Source organism: Symphalangus syndactylus, chromosome X (assembly GCF_028878055.3).
Source record: "Symphalangus syndactylus isolate Jambi chromosome X, NHGRI_mSymSyn1-v2.1_pri, whole genome shotgun sequence".
Classification (NCBI taxonomy): domain Eukaryota; kingdom Metazoa; phylum Chordata; class Mammalia; order Primates; family Hylobatidae; genus Symphalangus; species Symphalangus syndactylus.
Window position 1 is genome coordinate 78,549,207 of NC_072447.2, and position 27,189 is coordinate 78,576,395.

At 37.8% G+C, this 27,189-nt stretch overlaps 1 protein-coding gene across 2 annotated transcripts in view; it reads right to left on the reverse strand.

Moving 5' to 3' along the window:
• TEX11 (testis expressed 11) overlaps nt 1-27,189 on the reverse strand; it is a 399,429-nt gene that overhangs the window by 288,261 nt on the left and 83,979 nt on the right. For both annotated transcript variants that reach the window (XM_055266828.1, XM_055266827.2), the window contains one exon: nt 9,113-9,198. In XM_055266828.1, coding sequence (XP_055122803.1) covers nt 9,113-9,198 — 86 coding nt within the window. The remainder of the gene's footprint in view (nt 1-9,112; nt 9,199-27,189) is intronic.

Consider the following 27,189-nt stretch of genomic DNA (forward strand, 5'->3'; position numbering starts at 1 on the left):
TATTGCGGCACTATTCACCATAGCAAAGACTTGGAACCAACCCAAATATCCAACAACGACAGACTGGATTAAGAAAATGTGGCACATATACACCATGGAATACTATGCAGCCATAAAAAAGGATGAGTTCATTTCCTTTGTAGGGACATGGATGAAACTGGAAATCATCATTCTCAGTAAATTATCGCAGGGACAAAAAACCAAATACCGTATGTTCTCACTCATAGGTGGGAATTGAACAATGAAAACACATGGACACAGGAAGGGGAACATCACACTCTGGGGACTGTTGTGGGAGGAGGGGAGAGGGATAGCATTAGGAGATATACCTAATGCTAAATGACGAGTTAATGGGTGTAGCACACCAACATGGCACATGTATACATATGTAACAAACCTGCACATTGTGCACATGTACCCTAAAACTTAAAGTATAATAATAATAAAATTAAATTAAAAAAAGAAAAAAAGAAAGAAATTGAAGAAAACACAAATAAAGGGACAGATATCCTGCGTTCACAGATTGGAAGACTTAATATTTTTAAATGTCCATACTACCTAAAGCATTCTACAGATTCAGTCCTATCCCTGTCAACATGACAATGGCATTTTCACAGAAGTAGAAAAAATAATCCTCAAATTTATATGGAATTGCAAAAGACCTAAATAGCCAAAGCAATCTTCAGCAAAAAGAACAAAGCTGGAGCCGTCACATTTCCTGAATTCAAAATACACTAGACATCTAATAGTCATCAAAACAGCATGGTATGGACATTTTAAAAAGACATATAGACCAATAGAACAGAATAGAATATCTAGAACAAAATCCACATATTTACGGGCAACTGATGATCAACAAAGTTGCCAAGAACATACAATGGGGAAAAGAGAGTTTCTCCAATAAATGGTGTTGGAAAAACCTGGATGTCCACATACAGAAGAATAAAATTGGAACCTTATCTCCCACCGTATGCAAAAAATCAATTAAAAATGGATTACAGACTTAAACGTAAGACCAGAAACTGTAAAATTACTAGAAGAAAACAGGGGGAAAGCTTATTGATATTGTATGGGAAATTATTTTTTAGATACGACCCCCAAAGTACAGACAGCAAAAACAAAAATAGACAAATGGAGCCGGGCGCGGTGGCTCACGCTTGTAATCCCAGCACTTTGGGAGGCTGAGGCGGGCGGATCACGAGGTCAGGAGATCGAGACCACGGTGAAACCCCGTCTCTACTAAAAAATACAAAAAATTAGCCGGGCATGGTGGCGGGCGCCTGTAGTCCCAGCTACTCGGAGAGGCTGAGGCAGGAGAATGGCGTGAACCCGGGAGGCGGAACTTGTAGTGAGCCGAGATTGCGCCACTGCACTCCAGCCTGGGCGACAGAGCGAGACTCCGTCTCAAAAAAAAAAAAAAAATAGACAAATGGAATTACATCTAACTAAATACCATGTACAACTGCAAAGGAAACAATTAACAGAGTGAAGTGACAGCCTGTGGAATTGCAGAATATTATGGGACCTCAAAAAACTTTTGGAAAAATGGAATTAAAAGATTAAAATATAAATTTTATTTATCAACATAAGCTCCACCAAGTTTAAGATACCTTTGTGATACTAGCCATTTAGTCCATCCATAAAGAACCGAGGAATTTAGCCATGTCAATGCAATCTTTTTCACATTTCACATTAACTGAGGAAAAATGGGTGCCTTTTACAGATTTTTTAAGATTAGGAAACAAAAAGAAGTCAGAAGGAGCCAAATCATGTCTGTAAGGTGGATGCCTAATGTTTTCCCATTGAAATTCACAAGATTACTTTTGTTTGATGAGAGGAATGAGCAGCAACATTGTTGCGGTGAAGGACACTGGTGAAGCCTTTCAGGCATTTTCTCCTGCTAAAATTTTGGCTTTCTGAAAACACTCTCATAATAAGCAGACATTATCATTCTTTGGCCCTCCAGAAAAATCACCAAGCAAAATGCCTTGAGCATCCCAAAAAAACTGTTGCTATGATCTTTACTCTTGACAGAGCTGCTTTTGCTTTGACTAGACCACTTCCACTTCTTGGTAGCCATTGCTTTTATTGTAATTTCTCTTTGGGATCATACTGGTAAAGCCATGTTCGTCTCCTGTTATAATTCTGTGAAGAAATGCTTCAGGATTTTGATCCCACTTGTTTAAAATTTCCAATGAAAGCTCTGCTCTTATCTGCCGCTGATCTGGGCACAGTGGTTTTGGCACCCATTGAGTTTGCTCCACTTCAATTTTTTCAGTCAGATTTGTATAAGCAGAACGAATTCAGATGTCTATGGTGTTGGCTATTATTTGTACTATTAATCATCACTCCTCTTCAATTAGGGCACAAACGATTACTTTTTTCCTCACAAATTGTTGTGTACAGCCTGCTGCTGCAGATTTCATCTTCAACATCATTTCGTCCCTTCTTTTTTTTTTTAACAACATAATGAGTTTATATTTAATATAGTACTTCTCACCATGGGGATGTTATTCAATTAATTAATATAAAGTTTTTTAACATTAAATATCTTCTCCATTTCAATGTAAATATAAAGTGTTTTTTTAAAGCAAACCAAGTACCACATGTTCTCACTTTAAGTGGGAGCTAAATGATGTGAACTCATGAACACAAAGAAGAGAACAATAGATACCGAGGTCTACTTGAGGGTGGAGGGTGGGAGGAGGGAGAGGAGTAAAAAATATAACTATTGGGTACTGGACTTAATACCTGGGTGATGAAATAATCTGTACAACAAACTCCCATGACATGAGTTTACCTATGCAACAAACCTTCACATGTACCCCAAACCTAAAATAAAAGTTTAAAATGATAAATATAAAAATAAAGGATTTTTTTGTACATTAACTCTTTTCTCCACTTCAATGTTAGATACACTGAAAGCATTTTTCTAAATGTTTTTTCTCCAGAGATAAAAGCATCTATGTTTGGCTATTTGATATCTAAATACAACATTAACTTGGGCAATAACAAAAGTCTAATGAAAATATGGAGAAAAGACTCCTCAATGATTCAGGAGGCAGTGATTATAACTGAACAGTGGTGATTTCTTAGAATTCTGGGCAAGAACTTCCTTCTTCCTATTTCATGTGCTCCTTTTTTTTTTTTTTTTTTTTTTGAGACAGGATCTTACTCTGTCACCAAGGCTGTACTGCAGTGGTGTGATGATGACTCACTGCAGCCTCCACCTCCTGGGTTCAAGTGATCCTCCCACCTCAGCCTTTCAAGTAGCTGGGACTACAGGCGCATGCCACCATGCCCAGCTTAGATAATTAGAAAACTATGAAATATTACTTATGTAAATGTCAGCCATCTTACTTCTTGAACCCCCTTTCTAAGCAGCAAATACAAATTATAGGTTTCATTTTTCAGTGCATTATTTATTGTAAGGAAAACATTTTTTCTTTTACATAGCAATTTGCTCTCATTTCACGGAAAACAGCTAAGAACGTGGAACTCTCCTACTTACTGTTTCTTGGAAATTTTCAAACACCAAAGCTCAAGTTTAGCGTCACTAGTCCAAAGGTTTTCAGGGCCAAGTTTGATTTGGGATGCCCTTCAAAGTCATATCTGTCCATTTCTCTTTTGTGCACATACCCCCAAGCAAGCACAAATGCCGTAATGCTGAGAACCACACCCAAAAAGACAGCAATTGCATCTCTGGCTTCTACTGCTTCAACAACAGGCAGCAACAAAAGCAGTAAAATGAGGACTAAGAGCCATTGTGTTGAAACAGAAGTCTTGATGGTGGAATGTTGATGGCTGAATCTTGATGGCTGAAGTTTCCAAAGAAATAGTATATATATAATTCTATCTGACTGAAAATGTTCCCTTCCTGGAGCTCTGGATGCTGAGGCTAAGGGGTTCCACATGACACTGCCTTCCAGGAAGCAGCCATTACAGGAATCTCATTCCATTCCTTCTTAAAAGGAGTTATCCATTTGAAAATTTCTGATTTCTTTGGGGCATTGTCTCCATGAATGCTCTCTTTTCTTTCTTTCCTTTCTTTTCCTTCTTTTCTTTCTTTCTCTTTCTTTCTTTCTTTCTTCTCTCTCTCTTTCTTAAAAGGAGATCTAGTGTACAGCTTGGTAACTATAGTTCATAACACTGCATTGTACAGTTGAAATTTGCTGAGAGTAGATATTAAATATTCTCAGCACACACACACAAAAAAGGCAACTCAGACAACTGGACCTCAGAGTAATCTAACAGTTGCTAAGGGAAGTTGTACTCTAGAGAAGTATTCCAGCTCATAAAGGAAAAGTAAAATGACACAATTAGAATACTATTATTTTACAAACACTGATGAAATAAAGAATCCAGGCAATGATCACTGATGGCTGCTAATATCGCAAAAAGCAAAACAACTAACATACAAGACCCCTGATGGACATACACCACACCACCTGTGAAATACTTCTGCCAAAAAATCTGGTAAGAGCCTTTAGAATCTTAATTACTAATTTGTAGGAAATACAGAGAACACAGAAAAAATAAACATGTTAAGGAACAGGGACGCAAACAGCAAAATTCAAAATGCAGGAAACTACCTGACTTCTTTAACAAATACATTGCAAGGAAAAAAAGGAAGAAACCTAGGATTAAAGTAGACATAAGAGGCACCTTAATCAATCACAGCATATAGGCCTTGACCAATCAATTGTATAAGATTTTATGAGACAATCAGTGAAATTTGAACAATGTGTGTTTGATGATTACTAATAAAATTCTGTTATAATGACATGTGAGGAAAAAAATGGTAACTATGTGAGGTGATGGATATGATAATTAACTTGATTGTAGTAATCATTTCACAGTGTATATATATATATATATATATCTCAAAACATCACATTGTACACTATTAAATAAATACAATTTTAATTTGTCAATTATACCTCAATGAAGCTTGAGGGGAAAAGAAAGTAGTAGGAGGTCTTCTTACAGCAAAAGGAAAACAGTGAACTTCTCAAGTGTTTATCAGCCACAGAGATGTCTGATATTGCTGTAGGTCAGCAGTGCTAAGGAATACAGTTAAATGACTTAGAAATAAAACTACTAGAGATAAATGAAAAATCACCCAGAATTAAGAATATGACTAAGGTTTGGAAAGTAGAGCATTTTTCTCCCAGGGAAAAAAAATCTGTGAAGTCTTTCTGGTTAATAAATGTAACCCTAAAGCCTTTTGAGTTGAACTTATTTGTATTAATATGCAATTCTTCTTTGTAGAATACTAATTTGTTACAACGAAATTTCTGCATACCTTTTCTGAAAAGCCAAATTCAGCATAATATATGTCCTAATCATTAGATAGGACTTTAAGAGCTAAACACAATTTAAATTCCACCAGAACAATGGAGGCCACTAACAAGTTGTCTAGATTGTGAGGGAAATCTCTGTATCAACAGTCTTTTCTCATCTACTTAGCCCTGCCTTCTGCCAGGAGCAGACATAGGAGCTCAATACCGCAAGACTTACAAAAGAGGAGGAGAAGGAGGAAAAAATGGTATTTTATTAAACAAACAAAAAAACTCTTAAACATATTATTTCCAAACCTTGCATTCAGATTTCAAAAATCTGAAATTTTGTATTTTATAAGAGTCTAAGAGAATTTGTCATTTAATACATTGAGGCAAATACGTTGACAATCCACAGTAAAGCGAGCTGAAGGAATTTTAATTTCATTCATAATTACAGCAGCTTTCTCATAACCTGTGGTATCTCTAAGGGAACACGATCAAAAGAGTGTGGCAGAAAGCAAGGAGAGCAGCAGCTATTTATGAACTTTTCTTAGCAAAAGAAAAGGCAGGAGGGTGATAAAAACTCAGAAAGGTCCTGCACTGAGATGTTAACAAAAATCAAGGGAAATAAATGAGCTTTTTAAACAATACCCACTACCACTCTTTACGTTTAGTATTGTTCTAGGCTTCAATTTCAATGAAATTCGAATATACTACAGCATTTTTATATATTATCATTTGTGAAAAATGAGGTTTTTACTTTTAGACTGAATGGGTACTTCCAAATTATATATAAACTCTAGTCTAAGATATTCACTGTTCTCAAAAGAGTTAAGCCTGTAGAATGTGTACTCATTTTCCATGACCTCCTTCTGGTATAAAATTTACAGAAAACGGTGCTTAATTAGCAGCTATTCATCTCTGCTTGCATCACCAACTGCTGCCAACAGTTCTTTTAACACGTGGATATAAAGCATGAAGAAATTATTCCAAAGGGTCAGGCGCAGTGGCTCACACCTGTAATTCCAGCAGTTTGGGAAGCTGACGTGGGAGAATAACTTTAGGCCAGAGTTTGAGACCACCATGGTTTATATAGAGAGGCCCCGCCTCTACAAAAAAAAATGTTTTTTTAATTGTTCTAAAGATTGAAAGATGTAGATGTTTGTTTTTATGACATTTTACTTGGGAACTTACTAAGTAATCCATGCTTGATCTGACTGTGATAAATTTTAGAATAAACTAGTGGAATGGCCACAAGAGAGTCCATCACGTAGAGATAGCAGCAGCAGTTTCCGTTTGTTAAGCAGTTTCTATTTTCCAGGCATGTTACTGAATACTCTATAATACATGCATTATCATATGTAAACCCCACAACAATTCTAAATAAAGTATCACAATATTTCACAATTTAACACTAATGTCTTAGATGACAACAAATTCTGACAGTCAGTCTACTACTAGAAAAACTATTCACTGTGGTACAATTCCTACAGTTAATAATATTGATAATTATTTTTGCCTCTTTCTAAACATTAAAATATGATAATTCCTTTTAAAACATTTGTGAATATTTCACCAGGTTATTTTTATATTCCCAAAAGATGTGGAAGAAAAAATGAAGCAGAAAGATTAAAATCATATGTAATTACTAGGGCTAAAATTAAAGTTTTCTTCTTTTCTTCAATATTATTCTAGTGATATGAACACAAAAGACTCATAATACACTGGTGCTATATAAATTTGTTATTTATTTAGATTTTTATGAAAATATCATTGTGGGTCCAATTATATTCCTACAAATATAGCCATTAAGATATTCTAGCTTATAATATGGATGTCTCATCACCATATTTTCTTTCCATGAGATTCTTTAGAAAATGATAACAGATAAAAAGTCAAAAACCAATGGCATATATGCAAATAACCTACAAGTCATGCCATGTCAGGCCTCAGCCTGCTGTTATGACCAGTTCCTGGAGAACATTTATTTTTATGACTCCTATCTCACCCTCATTCTTGGCATAAACTCCAAGCTCACCTCTCCTCTAGTCTTAAGCTTCCAGAAGCCATCCATGGCACCAGCATTCATTTTTTTTTTTTTTTTGGACCTCGCTATTCCTGCCTTCTTGGCATACTGGTCTTTTGATACATTGATGCCATAAACTTTGTGAGTGTTCTACTCCCAAATACTGTCAAATACGGGAATAGAACTCCAGCCTGCTCTATTAGGAATAGTTCTTTATATAGAGTTTGATCAATCTTTGGGCTCTAAAAAGTCTCTTATATAAGTTATTTGCATCAACATTTTGCTAGTGATAGATATGCCTGTGAGTGTAATAATCTCAGTGCCCAGATTTGTATTTATTTTGTTAAATGACAAACATCATATTCACAAAAGTTAGACTATAGTTAAAATAATCATAGGAGTATCCCCAAATAACTAGAACTAATCCTGCACTCAGAAAGGGTAAACATTTAGTGAATTGATTTGATATATTTTACGCCATGATCCTTTTTTTTTTTTTTTTTTGAGACGGAGTCTCTCTGTCGCTCAGGCTGGAGTGCAGTGGTGCGATCTCGGCTCACTGCAACCTGCGTCTCCCAGGTTCAAGCGATTCTCCTGCCTCAGCCTCCTGACTAGCTGGGATTACAGGCCTGTGCCACCACACCCGCCTAATTTTTGTACTTTTAGTAGAGATGGAGTTTCGCCATGTTGGCCAGGCTGACCTTGAACTCCTGACCTCAGGTGATCTGCCCACCTCGGCCTCCCAAAGTGCTGGGATTACAGGCGTGAGCCACCATGCCCAGCCTATTCCATAATCTCCTGATATTCAAAGCACTGCACCTTATGTGACATCTCCACAAAAATACATTTTTCACATATATTCATTTAACTAACAATTATTGAGTATCTACTGTGTGTCAGAATCTGTGCTGGGCCTAAGTTTTCAGTGAAAGACAGGGTTCTTGCACATTTCCTATATTTTTGTATAATTTTCTTGATATTTCCAGATAAAGCACAACACTCCAAATCTTAGTATAGTACTCAGCATACAGTGTTAAATATATACTTACTTGACTGATATTAAAATGCCAAAATTCATCTAAGACTAATAATTTTAGCCAATACTACTCCCAATCACACCTCCACCTTATACTCTGGTGTTGCCAGACAACAATAAGTATCAAAGCAACAACAACAAAATTTTCTATACTCTTGATAGAGATATAAAGGAGGAATGGAGAGAGAGGAGTAAGTTCTCATATTAAGAAGAGAACACTGGTCAGGCGTGGTGGCTCATGCCTGTAATCCCAGCACGTTGAGAGACTGAGGCAGGTGGATTGCCTGAGCTCAGGAGTTTGAGAACAGCCTGGGCAACATGGCGAAACCCCTTCTCTACCAAAGATACAAAAAATTAGCCAGGCATGCTGGCACATGCCTGTGGTCCTAGCTACTTGAAAGGCTGAAGTCAGAGGATCGCTTGAGCCCAGAAGGCAGAGGTTGCAGTGAGCAGAGATCATGCCACTGCACTCCAGCCTAGGTGACAGAGAGAGACCTGAAAAAAAAAAGAAGAAAAAAAGAAAGGAAAAAAGAAAGAAAGAAGGAAGGAAGGAAGGAAGGAAAGAAGGAAGGAAGGAAGAACACATTTTTCTATGAACTGACAATGTGTAAGAATAATAAACAATACATATTAAAAGAGTAAATAAATATAGCATATTGGCTTCTGAAGTCAGAGAAGGTTTAAACTGCCAAAGTACTCTACAGTAAATATTAACTGACATCTATGATAATATTCCTGAATTTACATTCAGTTTTTTGTTTATGTTACCTAAGCCAGAAAGAACTTTCTTCATATTTATTATTCTTCTGGGTTCCTACTCCAAAGTTGTAACAGAGATGATGAAGACTTGAAGTCTGCAATACAAAAAAAAAAATGCGTTAGATTCATGATTTCCTTAAACCCCAACACACTTTGGGAGGCCGAGGTGGCAGTGAGCCATGACGGTGCCACTGCATTCCAACCTAGGAGACAGAGCGAAACTCCGTCTCAAAAAACAAACAAACAAAAACATACTTAATGTGTCCTATACATCAAATTAAGCTTCCTTATCAAAACTTCTCAATTTGTATAAAGAAGAACTGCAAAACATTCAGGTTGGAGAATTAGTTATGTATGAAAAAGTACTACAATAAATTACTAATAGAAGTTAAAAGATTCTTTGTAACAGGAAACGAGAAACCCAATCATTGGCCAGCCAAAGGGCAGGCTAAAACCCTGCTTTTGGTTGCCAGATCCAGTTAAAGGCACTAGAGCAGGGAGTGTATTCAAAGACAAAAAATCACTATTGACGAGGAGTGAGGTTGGGAAATGAATGATTTTTTTTTCAAAATTGAGACAACTTCAAAAATTCTGAAGTTCTAAAATATGTCCAAAGCACTATCTAGTCAAAAGACTTATTTAGAAATAGTTTCATGGACACTCTTTAGCAACAACAATCATTTTCTTTACATAAATTAGCATTGAGATGAAAGTAGGAACAAGCATATGAATGTTGCCTTAGGAATCAGCATCTCAGTCCCTGCATTAATGCCATGTTTTACATAATTTTCATCTCTCAAAATACTGGGAAATGGCATAGGAGAAATTTTGATGCTAATAATTTATCCAAATATCCCCTCAGTATTTATAGAAACCACCTATCTAGAGAATTTGATTATACCCATATAAAAAGTCCCTTATAAGTTTTACCCGAGTAAGACTACAGAAGCAGATCCTCAACTAAGAATCCAAGATCTGAAGCAAGTTATTAATAAGTAATGTGTAAAGACCTGTCTTGCTTCAAAAAGTTTGCCTTTGAATTACAGTACATTCAGATAGCAGAAGTTCAATATGCATGTCTGAGCACATCAGACCTACTATATATTTGAATCTAAAATAAAGAATAGGCCAGGCACGGTGGCTCACACCTGTAATCCGAGCGCTTTGAGAGACCAAGACAGGTGGATCACTTGAGGCCAGGAGTTCAAGATCAGCCTGGCCAATATGGCGAAACCCCGTCTCTACTAAAAATACAAAAATTAGCCAGGCGTGGTAACAGGTGCCTATAATCCGGGCTGCTCAGTAGGCTGAGGCAGGAGAATCTCTTGAACCCAGGAGATGGAGGTTGCAGTAAGCCGAGATCGTGCCACTGAACTCCAGCCTGGATGACAGAGTGAGACTCTGTCTCAAAAAAAAAAAAAAAGAAAGAAAGAAAGAATGAGTAAGACCAAGTATTTGATAGCACTACAAAGTGACTATGGTCAATAATAATTTAATCATAAATTTTAAGCTGGGCACCATGGCTCAAGCCTGAAATCCCAGCACTTTGGGAGGCCAAGGTGGATGGATCACTTGAGGTCAGGAGTTTGAGACCAGCCTGGCCAACATGGTGAAACTCTGTCTCTATTAAAAATAGAAAAATTAGTTGGGCGTGGTGGCGGGCACCTGTAATCCCAGCTACTTCGGTGGCTAAGGCAGAAGAATCGCTTGAACCCGGGAGGCGGAGGTTACAGTGAGCTGAGATCATGCCACCGCACTCCGGCCTGGGCAACGGAGAGAGATTCCATCTCAAAATAATAATAATAATTATTATTATATAAATAATATACATTTAAAAATAACTAACATAGCAGTTGGATTGTTTGTAGCACAAAGGATAAATGCCTGAAGAGATGGATAGTCCATTTTCCATGACGTGATTATTATCAATTGCATGCTTATATCAAAACCTTAATGTACCACATAAATATATACATCTATCATATACCCACAAAGGTAAAAATTTTATATTTAAAGAAGTAAAAGAAAATAAAATTGCAACACATTTCTCAATAGTCACATCAGAAGCTAGATGAAATCTAACTGATGTTTTCAAAATACTCAGCAAAAATTATTTCCAAGTCCAAATTTTACATCTAGTGAAAGCATAAATTATGACGGTACAATAAAAATATGTTTAGACATGCAAACTCTTCAAACGATTTTCATCTCATGCAACCTTTCTCAAGAAGCTACTGGAGGATATGCCCCACAAAATTTAGGGAGTAAAATCAGAAAAAGAAAAACATAGGATTCAAGAAACAGGGTTACAATCTATGAGGGAGTTGAAAGGAATTCCCAAGTAATGGAGGAAGAAAATCTCAAAACGATAACTGAACAGGATGCTTACACAACAATCTGTACAGATAAGAGAAGATCAGAAACTATGACAGTTATTCTTTAAGCAAGTGAAAATGATAAAATAACTAATACATTCTAACATACTAAAAAGAAGTTTACATAATTAGGGAAGAAATAATACCAAGTACATGAAATACTAAGTAACCAGGAAAACCAATATAATTAACTCCAGGGAAAAACAAACTTTTGTGCAAGAAAAGAAAAGAAAAGAAATCATGGTACTTTATATGATTCAACTATGATAGTATTCATATAAACACTGGAGTGTAAACACTAAATATTAATCTAACCAAAGTTATGGTAAACTATATAGAGATGATGGAGTGACAGGAAGTGAGCATATGTGTTGGGGGTAGAGGGAAAAAGAAAAGAAACTAAATTCACCTTCTAAAGTGGGAAGTCAATATATAATATCTAAAAGTAAAAAAATCAAGCAGCACAGCAGTATAAGAACACTATGTAGATACATGGAGGTAAACACAAAAAGAGCCAACTAAAATAACTGAAAGTAGCTGCTATGTGAGATAAAAATAAGTCCAAAAGTCAGGATGGGTACTGGTGATCTTGGTTTTCCGGAGTTAGTTTTGTTTTGTTTTTTGAGATAGAGTCTCGCTCTGTCGCCCAGGCTGGAGTGCAGTGGTGCGTTCTAGGCTCACTGCAACCTCCGCCTCCCAGGTTCAACCCATTCTCGTGCCTCAGCCACCCGAATAGCCAAAATTATAGGCACCCGCCACCAAGCCTGGCTAATTTTTCATAGGTACTGGTGATTTTGTAAAAAGACCTGTAAACTTATTTTACTCTTTAAACTATGTATAGATACACACTGATAAAAAAGAATTACATGCAACAAGTAGGCATTAAAAAGTAATATGAACAGACACTTCTCAAAAGAAGACATTTATGTGACCAACAAACATATGAAAAAAAGCTCATCATCACTGGTCATTAGAGAAATGCAAATCAAAACCACAATGAGATACCATCTCACGCCAGTTAAAATGGTGATCATTAAAAAGTCAGGAAACAACAGATGCTGGAGAGGATGTGGAGAAATAGGAACGCTTTTACACTGTTGGTGGGGGTGTAAATTAGTTCAACCATTGTGGAAGACAGTGTGGCAATTCCTCAAAGATCTAGAACCAGAAATACCATTTGACCCAGCAATCCCATTACTGGGTATATAGACAAAAGATTATAAATCATTCTACCATAAAGACACATACACACATATGTTTATTTCAACACTGTTCACAATAGCAAAGACTTGGAACCAACCCAAATGCCCATCAATGATAGACTGCAAAAAGAAAATGTGGCACATATAGAGCATGGAATACTATGCAGCCATAAAAAAGAATGAGTTCATGTCCTTTGCAGGGACACGGATGAAGCTGGAAACCATCATTCTCAGCAACCTGACACAGGAACAGAAAACCAAACACCGCATGTTCTCACTCATAAGTGGGAGTTGAACAATGAGAACGCACGGGCACAGGGAGGGGAACATCACACAGGGAGCCTGTCGGGGGGTGAGGAGCTAGGGGAGGGATAGCATTAGGAGAAATACCTAATGTAGATGATGGGTTGATGGGTGCAGCAAACCACCATGGCACGTGTATACCTATGTAACAAACCTGCACATTCTGCACATGTATCCCAGAACTTAAAGTATAAAAAAAAAAGAAAACCCCATACTTTAAAAAATAACAGTGACAACCTGAGCTAAAAATCAACATTGGTATTTGTTAGAATGAATAATAAATGTTCTAATGGCTACATAAAGAGCCTCAAAACATGGACAAATCTAACCAAGCTTCCATATACCGTAGATATTTAGTTTAAAAGTATATGACTCACTTAAAATTTATGAAACATGTCATTACAAATGTTCCAATGAGTCATTTTTTTAAATTTTTTATTATACTTTAAGTTCTAGAGTACATGTACACCATGTGCAGGTTTGTTACATACGTATACATGTGCCATGTTGGTGTGCTGCACCCATTAACTCGTCATTTACATTAGGTATATCTCCTAATGATATCCCTCCCCCCTGCCCCCACCCCACAACAGACCCCAGTGTGTGATGTTCCCCTTCCTGTGTCCATGAGTTCTCATCGTTCAATTCTCACCTATGAGTGAGAACATGCGGTGTTTGCTTTTTTGTCTTTGTGATAGTTTGCTGAGAATGATGGTTTCCAGCTTCATCCATGTCCCTACAAAGGACATGAACTCATCCTTTTTTATGGCTGCATAGTATTCCATGGTGTATATGTGCCACATTTTCTTAATCCAGTCTATCATTGTTGGACATTTGGGTTGGTTCCAAGTCTTTGCTATTGTGAATAGTGCCACAATAAACATACATGTGCATGTGTCTTTATAGCAGCATGATTTATAATCTTTTGGGTATATACCCAGTAATGGGATGGCTGGGTCAAATGGTATTTCTAGTTCTAGATCCCTGAGGAATCGCCACCCTGTCTTCTACAATGGTTGAACTAGTTTACAGTCCCACCAACAGTGTAAAAGTGTTCCTATTTCTCCACATCCTCTCCAGCACCTGTTGTTTCCTGACTTTTTAATGATCGCCATTCTAACTGGTGTGAGATTGTATCTCATTGTGGTTTTGATTTGCTTTTCTCTGATGGCCAGTGATGATGAGCACTTTTTCATGTGTTTTTTGGCTGCATAAATGTCTTCTTTTGAGAAGTGTCTGTTCATGTCCTTTGCCCACTTGTTGATGGGGTTGTTTTTTTCTTGTCAATTTGTTTGAGTTCATTGTAGATTCTGGATATTAGCCCTTTGTCAGATGAGTAGGTTGCAAAAATTTTCTCCCATTTTGTAGGTTGTCTGTTCACTCTGATGGTAGTTTCTTTTGCCGTGCAGAAGCTCTTTAGTTTAATTAGATCCCATTTGTCAGTTTTGGCTTTTGTTGCCATTGTTTTTGGTGTTTTAGACATGAAGTCCTTGCCTATGCCTATGTCCTGAATGGTATTGCCTAGGTTTTCTTAGGTTTTTTGTGGTTTTAGGTCTAATATTTAAGTCTTTAATCCATCTTGAATTATTTTTTTTTTTTTGAGACAGAGTCTCGCTCTGTCACCCAGGCTGGAGTACAGTGGCACACGATCTCCACTCACTGCAAGCTCCGCCTCTCGGGTTCATGCCATTCTCCTGACTCAGCCTTCCGAGTAGCTGGGACTACAGGCGCACCTGCCACCAGGCTGGCTAATTTTTTGTATTTTTAGTAAAGATGGGGTTTCACCGTGTTAGCCAGGATGGTCTTGATCTCCAGACCTCGTGATCCGCCCGTCTTGGTCTCCCAAAGTGCTGGGATTACAGGCATGAGCCACCGCGCCCAGCCCTTGAATTAATTTTTGTATAAGGTGTAAGGAAGGGATCCAGTTTCAGCTTTCTACATATGGCTGGCCAGTTTTCCCAGCACCATTTATTAAATAGGGAACCAAAGGAGATAGAGACACAAAAAAACCCTTCAAAAAATCAATGAATCCAGGAGCTGGTTTTTTGAAAAGATCAACAAAATTGATAGACCGCTAGCAAGACTAATAAAGAAGAAAAGAAAGAAGAATCAAATAGATGCAATAAAAAATGATAAAGGGGATATCACCACCGATCCCACAGAAATACAAACTACCATCAGAGAATACTATAAACACCTCTACAAAAGTAAACTACAAAATCTAGAAGAAATGGATAAATTCCTCGACATATACACCTTCCCAAGACTAAACCAGGAAGAAGCTGAATCCCTGAATAGACCAATAACAGGCTCTGAAATTGAGGCAATAATTAATAGCCTACCAACCAAAAAAAGTCCAGGACCAGACGGATTCACAGCTGAATTCTACCAGAGGTACAAGGAGGAGATCGTATCATTCCTTCTGAAACTATTCCAATCAATAGAAAAAGAGGGAATCCTCCCTAACACATTTTATGAGGCCAGCATCATCCTGATACCAAAGCCTGGCAGAGACACACAAAAAAAGAGAATTTTAGACCAATATCCCTGATGAACATTGATGCAAAAATCTTAAATAAAATACTGGCAAACCAAATCCAGCAGCACATCAAAAAGCTTATCTACCATGATCAAGTGGGCTTCATCCCTGGGATGCAAGGCTGGTTCGACATATGAAAATCAATAAATGTAATCCAGCATATAAACAGAACCAAAGACAAAAACCACATGATTATCTCAATAGATGCAGAAAAGGCCTTTGACAAAATTCAACAGCCCTTCAAGCTAAAAACTCTCAATAAATTAGGTATTGATGGGATGTATCTCGAAATAATAAGAGTTATTTATGACAAACCCACAGCCAGTATCATACTGAATGGGCAAACACTGGAAGCATTCCCTTTGAAAACTGGCACAAGACACGGATGCCCTCTCTCACCACTCCTATTCAACATAGTGTTGGAATTTCTGGCCAGGGCAATCAGGCAGGAGAAAGAAATAAAGGGTATTCAATTAGGAAAAGGGGAAGTCAAATTGTCCCTGTTTGCAGACGACATGATTGTATATCTAGAAAACCCCATCATCTCAGCCCAAAATCTCCTTAAGCTGATAAGCAACTTCAGCAAAGTCTCAGGATACAAAATCAACGTGAAAAAATCACAAGCATTCTTATACACCAATAATAGACAAACAGCCAAATCATGAGTGAACTCCCATTCACAATTGCTTCAAAGAGAATAAAATACCTAAGAATCCAACTTACAAGGGATGTGAAGGACCTCTTCAAGGAGAACTACAAACCACTGCTCAATGAAATAAAAGAGGACACAAACAAATGGAAGAACATTCCATGCTCATGGATAGGAAGAATCAATATCGTGAAAATGATCATACTGCCCAAAGTAATGTATAGATTCAGTGCCATCCCCATCAAGCTACCAATGACTTTCTTCACAGAATTGGAAAAAACTACTTTAAAGTTCATATGGAACCAAAAAAGAGCCTGCATTGCCAAGTCAATCCTCAGCCAAAAGAACAAAGTTGAAGGCATCATGCTACCTGACTTCAAACTATACAACAAGTCTACAGTAACCAAAACAGCATGGTACTGGTACCAAAACAGAGATATAGACCAATGGAACAGAACAGAGCCCTCAGAAATACTACCACACATCTACAACCATCTGATCTTTGACAAACCTGACAAAAACCAATGAGTCATTTTAAGGCTCAAATGATTTTGGGTTTGGAATGAAACTAGATAATGTTAAGTGATTAGGCTCTCCCAGATACATAAAGCAGTGGGCAGAAAGGTCTACAGAAAGCAATTACATGCCTACTAGCCCATAACAGGCAGAAAACTGAGTTTTACATCAAGAGGAGTAATTCATTTATGTGCCAAGAGATTCAATGTTACTACAGAGAGAAATGTACAGAATATTTACACATTATCTTTCAAATATTTGGCTACAAAATGGTAAATTTAAATAGGCAAAAGAGAATAAAAGAATTGTAATAAAGAGTAAGCAACCTAGACCTCATTTAGAAGTTTTGTGTCCCACAGAGCAGCAATGAAATCTAGTTGAATCTTGAATGAATTACTTCAAAGAGTTTCAGACATGAATTGGCCATTTACTTTGCATAAACAAAAGCTTCATAATGAAGTAAAACTCTATACAGAAGATAAATTCTAGAAGAAACTGAAGATAGAAATAAAAGATAAAAAAGCAAGCCAAAGCATAAAAACTGCTAACTGCTCAAAATAAAATTCTGATTAACAGGAGAAAGAGGTAAAGAATTAAGTAAACAAGCTGCTCCCAGAGACTTTTATTATAAAAAATACATACATAGGAACACATACCCTCTGCACTATGGCTCAGGGCTTCCCTAAATTGAGGACTAGGAATTTTTATACTGAAGTGATCTTTGAGACCATGTTGTCATACACTCTCACTTTACAGATGAGAATACTGATTTTCAAAGCAGTGAAATGTCTCACAACTAGCCATACTAATGAGTAGCTCCTCCTACAAGGCTGTACACAGATCATGAGCATTGTCTTGAGTAATTAATGACAAAATTCTCAAATATCAAAGAAAGAATCCCTATGTTCCACTTATAAAAGTAAGTATATGCAAACATTTTTTAAAATAAATGTTCGAAATATAAGAATTTTCTAACTCTCACTAAATCAGGAAGTTCCATTAAATAAAACATTACTGTGTCCCAGTTATTCTAGTTAATAAATTTATTACTATAAACTTATAGAAGCTGGACACTAAACCATTACAGTAGTTCCCTCCATCCATGGTTTTCCCTCCTGCCATGGCTTCAGTTACCCAAGGAAAGAAGGGTGAGTATAATAAAAAAAGGTATTTTAAAAGAGAGAGAGATCACATTCGCATAACTTTTATTATAGGATATTGTTATAATTATTCTATTTTATTAGTAGTAGTATTCATTTCTTACAGTGTCTAATTTATAAATTAAAACATATCAGAGGTATGTATATATACGAAAAACCATAGTATATATAGGATTTGGTACTATCCGCAGTTTCAGGTATCCACTGGACATCTTGGAACATGTTCCCCACAGATAAGGGGGGACTACTGCATTGCTATCCATTTCATTGCTTGATTTCACACCTCTGTCAAACTTCTACAAGTGCTGTGTGGCATATATTTACTTTAAAATAGAAGTTAATTAGGTTTGACTTGCTTAAGAGTATGTTTTTTGGTTTTGATTTTTTAGGACTTCACAAAATCATCTTAAAAGTATTAAAGACATCTTTTTAAAACTTTATTTAATTTTTTTAACTTTTTATTTCCATAGGTTATTGGAGAACAGGTGGTGTTTGGTTACATGAGTGAGTTCTTTGGTGGTGATTTGTGAGATTTTGGTGTACCCATCAACCAAGCAGTATAAACTGCACCCAGTTTGTAGTCTTTCATCCCTCATCCCCTTCCCACCCTTTCCCCCTGAGTCCCCCAAGTCCACTGTGTCATTCTATGCCTTTGCATCCTCACATCTTAGCTCCCACTTATGAGTGAGAACATACGATGTTTGGTTTTCCATTCCTGAGTTACTTCGCTTAGAATAATAGTCTCCAATAGGATTAGAGGCATACTGATGTCATCACCCATTACTCCATGACTGGTATCCATTCTTTATGTACTTTCTCTTCCTATAGCAGTGGCCACTTGAATAACAGGTATTTTAAAAAATTGTTCTTATAGTTCTATAATTTTCCAGGGGGACAGAGATTCTGAGGACTGAGTGGTCTCCCCGATAAGATTCTATGCAATCAGTCTAGTATAAGAAAGTATTATCATGCCTGTAATCCCAGCATTTTGGGAGGCTGAGGCGGGCAGATCACTTGAGGTCAGGAGTTTGAGACCAGCCTGGCCAACATGGTAAAACCCCCAGCCCTACTAAAAATACAAAACTTAGCCAGGCACAGTGGGGCATGTCTGTAATCTCAGCTACTCGGGAGGCTGAGGCAGGAGAATCGCTTGAACCTGGGAGGCAGTAGTTGCAGTGAGCCAAGATCGTGCCACTGCACTCCAGCCTGGGTGACAGAGTGAGTGAGACTCTGTCTCAAAAAAAGAAAAAAAGTATTATTCTTCCACCCAGGAGATGAGCATGTAGATTCAGAGCCCAAATAGGGTGAGAGAACACAGACATGAAATAATGGTAAGGTAAAGGGAGTCAGAGTAGAAGGAAGAGGGTAAACACCCAGGGAGAGAAACCCAAAATGAAGAATCAGAGAATGAGCATGGAGAAGAGGGCATCCTCACAGTGAATAGAGTGGCAGAGAATATGGAAGATTGGTAACATACAGGGGTACTGATTAAATACATAAATATATTAAGGATAACTGAAGCCAAGTTTTTTGTTGTTAGAGAAGAGAATTAGAAATATGAAAAGGGAGAAAATTAGGATGAATGTTTTGTTGTTGGATTGAAACAGACAATGTCATGGTTTTCAGTATATTAGAGATGCTAGAAGATAGATAGATAATAAATAATATAGATAAATTTAATGGAAATGTATGAGTGTATATAATATAGATATATATATACATACACACACACACACATATATACACACACATATATATACACACACGCACACATATACTCTTTCCACTGTGAGGGTCTGAGAGAGCAGTGACATCCCAAAAGCAATAAGGATGCATAATGCCCAGATCTTGGCTTCTAAATAAGATTTTCTACTAAAATAAATAAGGACTCCTGAGATACATAGTTAATTTCATGGCTGGATCAAGAAAGCACACACATGCCTGTAGTCCCAGAAGGCTGAGGTGGGAAGATTGCTTGAGCCCGGGAAATCGAGGCTGCAGTGAGCTAAAAATACAAAAATTAGCCGGGCGTGGTGGGACACGCCTGTAATGCCAGCTACTCAGGAGGCTGAGGCAGGAGAACCGCTTGAACCCGGGTGGTGGTAGTTGCAGTGAGCCAAGATCATGCCACTGCACTCCAGCCTGGGTGACTCAGCCTAGGTGACAGAGTGAGTGAGATCACATCACTGCACTCCAGCCTGGGTGACAGAGTGAGACCCTGTCTCAAAAAAGGAAAGAGGAAAAAGGAAATGAAAGGAAAAGAAAGGAGAGGAAAAGGAAAAGGAAGGGAAGGGAAGAAAAAGAAAGGAAAAAAAAAGGAACGGAAAGGAATACAAAATAAGCCTTGAATATTTTATTGTGCCCAAAAGGAATGAAGTGCTCAAAAGTGATGGCAACATGTAAAAAACACATAGAAGTCAAGTAACACCAGCAAGATGGCAGACTAAGAGATCCCAGCCCTAGTGTCTCCACAAAAGCAATGATTTAACAACTATATACAGGCAAAAACAGCTCTCAGAGAGCTCCAGAGCCTGTAATCCCAGCACTTTGGAAGGCCGAGGTGGGCAGATCACTTAAACCCAGGAGATCAAGTCCAGCCTGGGCAACATGGTGAAACCCCATCTCTATAAAAAATACAAAAATTATCCAGGCGTGGTGACGCACGCCTGGAATCCCAGCTACACAGGAGGGAGGTGGGGCTGGCTGAGATGGGAGGATCACTTGAGCCCAGGGGGTCCAGGCTGCAGTGAGCCACTTTTGCACCACTGCACTCCAGTCTGGGTGACAAGGTGAGACCCTGTCTTGAAAAAAAGAAAAAGAAGAAGAAGAAGAGGAAGAAGCTGAAGCAATCCACTGGAGCACAAAATCTGAGGATAACCACATAGAAAACAGTAGGAAGAACAGAACAGTTTTATTTTGCCTGCATCACCCCATCCCCTAGGCCAGGGTAGCTCAATACTTAGAGGTATTCCTTCAGCTATGAGTTCCAAAGTGAAGGAAAAGGAGAACAGGAAAATTCCAGAAGTCTTCCACTGAGGACTATTTTAGCCTTCAGAGTGGAGGACCCCCACAGTCTTTGCCAAAGTGGACCTCAGCTGCTGGAGCCACCCAAAGCCCACAACCAATGCACCTGGAGCCTGTGATACTATTCCCCCAAGGTGATCTCAAGCATCCCCCTTTGAGCTGGTTGCACCATGCACTCCCTAGCCCCAGAACCACCACATATCCCTGGGATTAGCATTCTTGCATGCATTCAGAACCAGCACCACTACACACCTCACCAATCTAGCACACTTGCACACACCCACAGGTGAAGGTTTTACCCTACCAAAACCAGTCCACAATGTCTGCAAGAGGTGATTACTTCTAAATTCTTAGAAATATACAGCCTAACAACACTGAACCAAGAAGAAATAGAAACAATAGACCAATAACAAATAAAGAGATTGAATCAATAATTTAAAAACGCCCCAGAAAAAAAAATTCCAGTACTAAATGGCTTCACTGGTGTATTCTACCAAACATTCAAAGAAGAATTAATATCAATCCTTCTCAAACTCTTCCAAAAAATAAAAGAAGAGGGAATATTTCCAAATTCATTGTATGAAATCAGCATTACTTTGATACCAAAGCAAGACAAGGACACCAGAAGAAAAGAAAACTGCAGGCCAATTTCCCTGATGAACACAGAAGCAAAAATCCTCAATAAAATACTAAAAAACTGAATCCAACAAGGACATTAAAAGGATCTTACACCACAACCCAGTGAGATTTATCCCTGGAATGCAAGCATGGTTCAACACGTGAAAATCAATGTGATATATACTATATTAACAAAATGAAAGATTAAAACCCCATGATTATCTCAATAGATGCAGAAAAAACATTTGACAAAATTCAACATACATTAAACAAGAACACTCTCAACAAAATAGGTATACGAGGAACATAACTCAATACAAAGGGCCATAAATGAAAAGCCCACAGCTAACATCATAATTGATGGGAAAAACTGAAAGCTTTTCCTCCATGATCTAGTACAAGGCAAAGAAGCCCATCCCTCAACACTTCTATTCAACATAGTACTAGAAGTCCCAGCAACAGCAATTAGGAAAGAAAAAGAAAAAAACACCCAAATGAGAAGGAAGGGTAAAATCATCTGTGCTTGCCAATGACATGATCATATATTTTGAGAATCCTAAAAACCAAAAAAAAGTTAGAACTAATAAACAAATTAAAGTAACATGATACAAAATCAACATACAAGTATCAGTGACATTTCTACACACTAACAACAAACTATCCAAGAAGAAAATTAAGAAAACAATCCACTTACAATAACAACAACAAAAAAATACTTAGCAATAAACTTAGAGAGGTGAAAGACTTCTACATTGAAAATTGTAAAGCATCAATGAAGGAAATTAAAGAGCACATAGATAAATGGAAAGACATCCTGCGTTCATGGATTGGAATAATTAATATTGTTAAAATGTCCGTACTACCTAAAATGATCTACAGATTCAATGTAATACTATCAAAATCTGAATGGCATTCTTTACAGATAGGAAAAACACTCCTAAAATTCATATAAAATCATAAAAGAATCCAAATAGCCAAAGAAATCTTGCACAAGAAGTACAAACCCAGGAGCATCATGCTTCCTCATTTCAAAATTTATTACAAAGCTATAGTAATCAAAACAGTATGGTACTAGAATAAGAACAAACATATACACCAATGGAATAGAATAGAAGAGCCAGAAATAAATCCACACATTCACAGGCAACTGATCTTCAACATGAGCGCCAAGAACACACAATAAATAAAAGACAGTCTCTTCAGTAAAGAGTGCTGATGGATATCAACATGCAAAATAATGAAATTGGACCCTTATATCACACTGTATACAAAAATCAACTCAGAATAAGTGAAAGACTTTGTATTAGGCCATTCTTGCATTGCTATAAAGAAATACTTGAGACTAAGTAATTTATAAAGAAAAGAGGTTTATTAATTGGCTCATGGTTCTGCAGGCTGTATAAGAATGGCACCAACAGCTTCTCAGCTTCTGATGAGGGCCTCAGGAAGCTTATAACCATGGCCAGCTTCTGGTGAGAGCCTCAGGAAGGCAAAGGGGAGTAAACATGTCCCATGGCAAGAACGGGAGCAAGACAGTGACGGGGGTGGGGAGCCAGCATGTCACATGGCAAGAACAGGAGCAAGACAGTGAGGAGGGAGGTGCCACACACTTTTCTAAACAACCAGATCTAGTGTGAACTCTGAGTGAGAACTCACTTACTATTGCGAGGAATAGCACCAAGCTATTCATAAGGGATCCTCCCCCATGATCCAATCACCTCCCACCAGGCCCCACCTCCAACATTGGAGATTACACTTCAACATGAGATTTGGAGGGACAAATATCCAAACCATATCAGACTTAGTACCTGAAACTGTTAAACTTTTAAAAGAAAACAAGGGAAAACCTTCTTGACATTCATCCTTGACATTCGTCCATTTTGTATATGACTCTAATAGCACAGGCACCAAAAACAAAAATAGACAAGTGGGATTACATCAAACTAAAATGCTTCTGCACAGCAAAGAAGCCCCATCAACAGAGTGAAAAAGCATCCTACAAAATGAGACAAAATATTTGCAAACCATATATCTGATGAGGAATTAATGTGCAAGATATGTAAGGAACTCATGCAACTCAATAGCAAAACCAAAACAAAACAAAACAAAAACCAGACAGCTCAATTTAAAAATGGGCAAATGATCTGAATAGACCATTTCTTCAAAGAAAATATACAAATGTCCAACAGGTGTATGAAAAAGTGTTGAACATTACTAATTGATATGGTTTGGCTCTGTGTCCCCACCCAAATCTCTTGTTGAATTGTAACCCCCAGTGTTGGGGCAGAGGCCTGGTGGGAGGTGATTGGATCATAGGGGTGGATTTTCCTTTTGCTGTTGTCATGATAATGAGTTCTCATGAGATTTAGTTGTTTGAAAGTGTGTAGCACTTCCCCCTTCACTCTCTCTTCCTTCTGCTCCAGCCATGTAGGATGCGCCAGCTTCCCCTTCACCATCTGCCATGATTGTAAGTTTCCAGAGTGCCCGCCACCCCAACCCATGCTTCCTGTACAGCCTGTAGAACGGTGAGCCAATTAAACCTCTTTTCTTTATAAATTACCCAGTCTCCGGTAGTTCTTTATAGCAATGTGAGAACGAACTAATATACTAATCATCAGAAAAATTCAAATCAATACCACGATGGGACATCACCTCACACCTGTTTGTATGGCTATTATCAAAAAGTCAAAAGATAATGTGTCATTGAGGAATGGAGAAAAGGGAGCCCTTGTACACTGTTGGCAACGTAAATCTGTACAATCATTATGCAAAATAGTAGGAAGGTTAATAAAAAAATAATAAAACTACTATATGATATAGCCATTTCACTTCCAGGTACAGTCATCTTTCAGTATCTGCTAGGGATTTGTTCCAGGACCCTCTGTGGATACCAAAATCCACAGATACTCAAGTCCCTTATGTAAAATGGCATAGTATTTGCATATAACCTACAAATATCCTCCTATATACTTTACATCATCTCTAGATTACTTATAATATCTAATACAATGAATATGCTATGTAAATAGTCGTTATACTGTATCATTTAGGGAATAATATAAATAATACAGTATAACAACTGTATTAGGTAGGAATAGGAAAGTAGTAGGAAAAAAGTATATACATGTTCGGTACAGATGCAACCATCCTTTTTTCCCAAGTATTTTCAATCCCCAGTTGGTTAAATACATGGATGTGGAACCCAGGGTCACAGAGGGCTAACTGTATGTATGCAAAGGAACTAAAATCAGGATTTTGAGATATCTGCACTCACATATTCATTGCAGTATTATTCACAATACCCAAGATATGGAAACAACCTAATACCTGTTGATGGATAAATGGATAAAGAAAATGTGGTATGTATATATACACACACAGGATATATATATGCATGTATATACAAAATGTGGTATGCATAGATACACACACACACAGAATATTGTATATATGTATATATATGTATGTATATATATACACACACACACACACCCATATCAGCCTTAGTCAGTTTGTGTCACTATAAAGGAATACCTGAGGAAGAGTAATTTTTTTTCACATTTTCTGTCACTCCCAGGGTAATTTATTTTAAAACGAGGTTTATTTGATTAACGGTTTTGCAGGCTATACAAGGTGGTGCCAGTATCTGCTTCTGATGAGGGCTTCAGGCTGCTTCCACTCATGGTAGAAGGCAAAGAGAAGCTGGCCTGCGCAGAAATCACATGGCTAGAGAGTGGAAGCAAGAGAGAGAGCAGAGGGAGATGACAGGCTCTTTTAAATAACCAGCTCTAGCAGGAACTAATAGAGAGAATTCACTCATTACCATGAGGACTGCACCAAGCCATTCATGAGAGATCTCCCTTCATGACCTTCATGATGCAAACACCTCCCACTAAGCCCCACCTCCAACATTAGGGATGAAATTTCAACATGGGATTTGGTTGGGGGGTGGGGGGAGGGTGGCGTCAAACGTTGAACCCATACCACAGCCTTAAAAGAAAAGGAAATTGTCTTATTTGAAACTATATGGATAAATCTGGATGACATTATGCTAAATGAAATAAGCCGGGCACAGAAAAGCAAATACTACATGATCTCACTTATATGTAAAATGAAAAGAGTCAAATTTACAAAAGCAGAGAATAAAATGGTGGCTCCAGGGGCTCAGGGGAAGGGGAAATAGGGCGATGTTAGATAAAGCATACAAAGTTTCAGTTATATAAGATGAATATGTTCTGGAGATCTAATGCACAGCATGGTGACTATAGTTAATAACATTGTGTTGTGTATTGTATAGCTGATTTTTTTCTAAGAGACTACATCTTAAGTGTTCTCACCACACAAAAAAAAGGTAACTATGTGAGGTGATGAATATGTTCATTACCTTTATCATAGTGATCATTCCAAAATCTGTATGTATATGAAAACATTAAGTTGTTCACCTTAAATACATACTAATTTTTATTTGTCAATTCTACCAAAATAAATATTTCAAAAAAAAGACAAGTTCAGGCCGGAAACTGAAAGGATACAAATAGATCACCAGGCTAGTAAACCACCCTACCATTCCAAAAAAGACATACAAATCAGCTTAAAGGGCTTCTTAATGGCCAAATGTAGAAAGAGTTAACCATCAAAATAGTGTTTTAGACCGGGCGCAGTGGCTCACTCCTGTAATCCCAGCACTTTGGGAGGGCAAGGAAGGCAGATCACTTGAAATCAGCAGTTCGAGACCAGCCTGGCCAACATAATAAAACCCTGTCTCTACTAAAAAAAAAAATACAAAGATTAGCCAGACATAGTGGTGCATGCCCGCATGCCTGTAGTCCCAGCTACTCGGGAGGCTGAGGAAAGAGAATCACTTAAATCTGAAAGATGGAGGTTACAGTGAGCCGAGATCATGCCACTGCACTCCAGCCTAGGCGACGTAGTGAGATTCCATCTCAAAAAATAAAAATAATACATAAATAAATAAATAGATAAATAAATAAATAGTGTTTTAGTTTTGGGTAAGATAAAGTAAGTATGCACCACCCTTTATCTCCCACTGAATGTAACTATAAACCGCGACAGAATGCATGTAGCTATTTGAGGACTCTGAAAAGATAATAGCAGAAGGCAAATAAAGGAAGAACACCAGAATTCAAGTTAACACCAAACTGGTGGTAAGTTTACCATTCTTTTCCTCTAATATCCCCTGGCCTAAACTTAATGCAGCCAGAAACTCAGAAGCGAATGCTGTGGTACAGACTGAGGGTGCTTCTCTACTTCTGGCTTGAGTTGCTCAGAGAAAGTGCAAATATTCAATTTTGGTTTTTATTTCATCTTCCATTCTCTTGTGCTCAGGCCCTAGGCAATCCCATGGTGGCAACAGCAGTGGTAGCCAGGTGAAAGCACAATACTCAAAACTTTGAGAGAGGAAAACCTTACTCTCCATTCAGTGCAGCAGTAGTCCCCACAGGATGGGGCAAACTCCCACTGCTTTTGTTCCTCTGCCTGTGTCTTCCTACTGCTTGGCCCCAGTCACAGTGCAACTGCAGATTATGGATAGTTATTGGTTAGAGGACTGAAAAGGATAGCTCAGAGAACCAGAAACTACCAAGAAGATCATAGAGAGAGAGAGAGGAGCTCAGAAAAGCAACAAAATAAAGTTGATTAAGTTCAAGACTCATCCTACAACCTTAATAACCAGGAATCTCA